The sequence below is a fragment of the Parasteatoda tepidariorum genome, chromosome 10 (genome assembly GCF_043381705.1).
Source record: "Parasteatoda tepidariorum isolate YZ-2023 chromosome 10, CAS_Ptep_4.0, whole genome shotgun sequence".
In the NCBI taxonomy this organism is placed as follows: Eukaryota; Metazoa; Arthropoda; class Arachnida; order Araneae; family Theridiidae; genus Parasteatoda; species Parasteatoda tepidariorum.
In genome coordinates, this window is record NC_092213.1 from 72,085,536 (window position 1) to 72,088,030 (window position 2,495).

Genomic DNA, 2,495 nt, shown 5'->3' on the forward strand with positions numbered 1-2,495 from the left:
GTTTTACAACACATGGTTTTAGCCCTCTGGTGGGAAAGACTTTAAAACAAAACTTACAACAGTTACTTTTCTCAACAACTGAAATTTAGAATAGTGTGATTAAGAAAAATATGTGAACTGTTGGCAATTTCAAATTAATATTGAAATGCACATTTTTAGAATTTTCTACAGTGAAAAGTTTTCGGAACTTCAGTGTTCAAATAAGTATACAAAAGCTAGACGTTAAGAACGTATCCAATGAGCGAGTAAAGCGATCATCGGATTGCGAAGCAATCCGAAATGAACTGCGAAAGCAGTTCCGGGGGTTGGCGAGCAGGGTGCGAAGCCTCCCAGCATGATATTATTTTTTCATATGTGCGCATACATGCAGTCTTGTCTGCTCAAATACATAGGTACGGGTTGTAATTTTGAACCTAATCCAGAAGACAAGGGAACTCCTGGATCAAGTATTGGGAGAAATTTGCCTTTGCGGAGCACTTTTTTGATGGTACTATATACGGTTCGAAGACATCATGAATGCCACTCTTCTTCAACAACACTTTCGCTTGGCTATTGGTACCACAGTTTCGACACACCAACTGTCCGAAACCGCCTTCACGCTGTAGTTCTGTATGCTCATCGACCAATAGTGTGTGTCCTGTTAACAGTAAAGCACCATCGCGGCAGCAGGGAGTGGGCAATAGAGCAAATGCTGAACTGTTTTATGTTTTTTACTATACATATTAATTACAACAATCTACTGATCCAGTTATAAGTGTACGTCAATTATAAATTAAAATATCTAAAATGTCTTCAAAGATAGAAGCTTTACTTTTAAATTTATTTGATTGTATAATATATTACCGAATAGTAAAGTCTAAGCTGAAAAATATTCAATCGTAAAAATTTATTTGGTGGTACATGTATATCTATGCATTCATCCTTATCGGAAGACACTTCTCCAGATATTCTTTTCTCTTCTATACAGGAATTAAGAGAAGCTATAAAATAAAAGAAGAAACTGTAATTACTATAATTATTTTGAGTAATAATCTTATGTTCATCATTTAGTATTCATCTTATATACAGACTATGCATATTTGTCACGAAATCTAAGCACAAATTAAAAATTTTAATTTGATTTATTCTACGTGGTAAATCTTTAAAGTAAATGTTGACTGCCTTGTTTTATAGTTTTGTTTTAAAGAAATCACTAAATATGGGTTACATGTATTTAATTAACTTTTATAAAATTATTTCTTTTTCTTCTTTAAAAATATTAGGAAGAAACTTGCTGATAAATTTAAAAGCATTTTAAGTGATCAACTCGATTTTCAATGAAATCCTATATATTGAATTAAAATATGTTAAATATATTTTTTATAAAATGCTATATATTGATTTTAATTATTGAATGAAATTATTTTTCTACACATTGAATAAAAATATGTTATATATTTTTAATCATTTAACTCTATCTTGCAAATATCTACCTTCATTTAATATTTACTGCTTTGTTAATCATTCATTTTTGATTTCAAACTATTCACTGAATGAAGGTTACATACACTAAATTGACTTTTCTAAAATTTATCCAACTCTGTACAAAAAAAAAAAAACAATTATTAATGAGGAAATGTTTAAAAGCATCCAGAGAAGTTTATTTGAGTTTCAGTGAAATGCAGTTCATGTATATAATGAATTAAAATATTTTTATTCATTTAATAACTAGATTTAGTAAATAGCAACTTCTTTTTCATTTAGTGATTCAAAAATAGTTTTTAAAAATTACATGCGATAGAAATTTTACGTTAAAATGACAAAACACGAATGTCTAAGGCATCAGTTCCTAGTCAAGCGTGGTACTTAGCCTTGGACGTTTGGTCGAGTGTCTAAACTAAGATAAATACTGTCTTACTAATGATATTAATACCAGTAATGCTGTAATACTAGTCCTTCTGAGATACAGTGTCAATTCAGTTATTAACTTTATGTGGGAAGATAAGTAGTGTTAAAAATCCTATCAAGGTTTTTTATGATGAGTATTGAAACTGTAACGCGAGCTACAATACACAATGAGCTACAATAAAGTTATTTTCTTTACAAAGAAATATTGAAGTTATACTTCTTATGCGACTTCCAACAAGGTTGCGTTAAACGTTTAACGCTACATTTTTATTGGCCGGGAAATCACGTGGTAGGATCCAGTTTTCCCTTATTCATTTCCATATTGTTTTGGTTCTCACTAGCATAAAAATAATAAAAGTATTGTTTTTCCATACGCGATCGCAACGCTCGAGTACGCCGTCTAGCGGGAGCCTGTAAATATCAGACATTAATTTATCACGTTTTCATTTAGTTCCATCAAAGTCATTGACTGAATCAGACGCCATTTTTTAGCAGCAAATAAGAAACAAAATTTCCCTAAGGAAAAGGCCGAAGAACTTGAAAAAAATCTCCAGAATATTAGTAAATCTTTCAGGAACAGAACACGCCAAACATTTGAAGAAAAATTC

General features: G+C 30.9%; 1 protein-coding gene across 1 annotated transcript in view; it reads right to left on the minus strand.

Moving 5' to 3' along the window:
- Positions 1 to 2,495, minus strand: part of LOC107437791 (uncharacterized protein CG3556-like) — a 59,444-nt gene that overhangs the window by 49,971 nt on the left and 6,978 nt on the right. Inside the window, exon 2 of the mRNA XM_071186047.1 lies at positions 844 to 980. Within this exon, the coding sequence (XP_071042148.1) occupies positions 844 to 980 (137 nt within the window). The remainder of the gene's footprint in view (positions 1 to 843; positions 981 to 2,495) is intronic.